We start from the raw sequence: 2,233 nt of genomic DNA, 5'->3' as shown, positions 1-2,233 counted from the left end.
ATATATATATATATATATATATATATATATATATATATATATATATATATATATATATATATATATATATGTATGTATGTATGTATGTAAACAGTCGCCCTGAGAAACACATGTATATACATTACAACTGTTAACGTCTGCTTAGCATTACTAGAGCTAACAGATACACAGGTGTTTCTAATTATATAATGTACATTCTAATTACGAGAAAAATTATGGAAATTCACTCAAGGAAATTACACGATCACGATATATCCTGAATTGTTGAAATCGTTACTCATTAGAATTAAGAGCGATCGTGTCATCTTTTCGGATATAAATACGGCTCGCCAGGGAGTTCACAGCACAGACCCATCTTGGTCTTCCTGCATTCCACTTTCCTTTGGTCCGGTTTGAGCTGCAGTAGCCACCATGAGGTAAGGGCGAGCTTATATCAGGAAGAAGCAATATAAAGTAGGTAGGAAATTCAAGAAGCAGTATAGATTCATTTTCTTGCGTGTATAATCATGCGTCTGAAACTATCGAAGTATCACGGCTGCTGCTCAAAGTGGGTCAAAATTTATCAATTTTCTATTATCTAAAATGCATTTATGAAAATTAAATGCATACCTTTTTAAAGATTTATCTATAATTTGGTATAAAACTTCACATTCGTTGTAAAAGCATTTCACTGCTTTTAGAAATCAAATAATTTCCAACACCATCTATGTGTCCGTGTGAGTGTGTAAACACCGTGCCTAATGATAATTCAAAACCAATAGCTTAAGGTCACACCCAGAAAAAAAAAACAGAAATAAAGTACTAGCCCTTACGATACAAAAAAAAAAAAAATGGTCTACCTTAGGAAAAAGTTCCAATTTTCACTTTGTTAGAATGAAAAGCAAAGCAAATGTAAATAACATATGGTTAAAGTTATTAAGAATAAAATGAGAGAAACAACAAAAATATACATTACAGAATATTCAGACATAAATATATGGATACGCATTCACTGACGAATACACACACACACACACACGCATATATATATATATATATATATATATATATATATATATATATATATATATATATATATATATATATATATATATATATACCACAATTAATAATCATATATAAGATGAGATCAATGTTGATTCAACAAAGATGCACTAGTTATGATTGTAAAGATGTGCCCCACTATATTTTTTATGTATTTTTATTTCAAAGGCATATCAAAAAGCAAGATATAGTGTTAGAAATATTGGAATGAATTATAATTATCATTTGTTAATTTTGGTTTGCATAGATGTCAATTCACTATCAATTTACTATCTTCTAATTGATTGTTGGGATATGACAGGATCCATTGTACATTTGTATTTTTCCGGTTGCTAGAAAAGCAAATGTCACTAGCAACTTCATTTCTGCAAAGCTGCCATGTGTTTGATTTTATATGATTCATGTCCGTCACTAATCTGAACCGTTTCTTCAACTCGTGATCACTTTAACTTCAACACAACTTTTCTTGTCCGGCATTGGCTTATACTTCGTATCTTCACTCGCTGTTGTGCTGTTTCCACTGCTGTTGTGTGTACTTAAGTGCGGCCTGACGTGCTGAATGTCCTCCCAACGCACACTTAGCCAGCATGCTGAATTTGGCAAATCCATGTGTCTGATTTAGAACTTGAGAGCTTGAAATCAGAAATTCACACATACTCGCAATAACACACACACTAACACACATATATGAATACATATGAATATGTCTTCTATCTTCGTAAAAGGATTAACATGTGGTTTCTATTTTTTCTATCAGACTGGGCGTACTTCTTCTGTTCTCGGTGCTTTGGACGGCACAAGGATTCCCTGCACATAAAGTGTAAGAATCAAGCTTGTTTTATTCGTTCTGCAAAAGGTTATTTCAATATACAGGGTAGATAGGTGTTTCCATATACGAGTAGAAGATTAGAACAATCATCATATAGCAATAATACTGACCATTATACTGGTAATGATAATAATGCTTATGCCATCGGTGGAATGCCTGTTCCACTGTAAAACTCTGTCCGAAGGATGGCGAGATCTTTATGGTTACTCATTCCAGATGCGTCGGAGGAACAGGCGGTCCCCCAGGTTTATCCAATGGACCTTTCCCAGGCGGTCCCCCAGGTTTCTTCAGTCCAGCTTTCCCACCACCAATGGTATTTGTCCCTGTCTATTTAGAGTCACCAGCTATTGGTCCATGCCT

The 2,233-nt window shown here is 33.9% G+C and overlaps 1 protein-coding gene across 2 annotated transcripts in view; it reads left to right on the top strand.

The window, feature by feature from the left end:
• Positions 1-350: 350 nt before the first annotated feature.
• Positions 351-2,233, top strand: part of LOC138860761 (loricrin-like) — a 3,719-nt gene continuing 1,836 nt past the window's right edge. For both annotated transcript variants that reach the window (XM_070119001.1, XM_070119000.1), the window contains exons 1-3: positions 351-416; positions 1,802-1,864; positions 2,090-2,233. The exon at positions 2,090-2,233 is cut by the window's right edge. In XM_070119001.1, the coding sequence (XP_069975102.1) occupies positions 412-416; positions 1,802-1,864; positions 2,090-2,233 (212 nt within the window). In that variant the 5' untranslated portion in view covers positions 351-411. The remainder of the gene's footprint in view (positions 417-1,801; positions 1,865-2,089) is intronic.

The sequence above is a fragment of the Penaeus vannamei genome, chromosome 43 (genome assembly GCF_042767895.1).
Source record: "Penaeus vannamei isolate JL-2024 chromosome 43, ASM4276789v1, whole genome shotgun sequence".
NCBI classification, from domain to species: Eukaryota; Metazoa; Arthropoda; class Malacostraca; order Decapoda; family Penaeidae; genus Penaeus; species Penaeus vannamei.
This window is presented reverse-complemented; position numbering and strand designations above follow the sequence as displayed.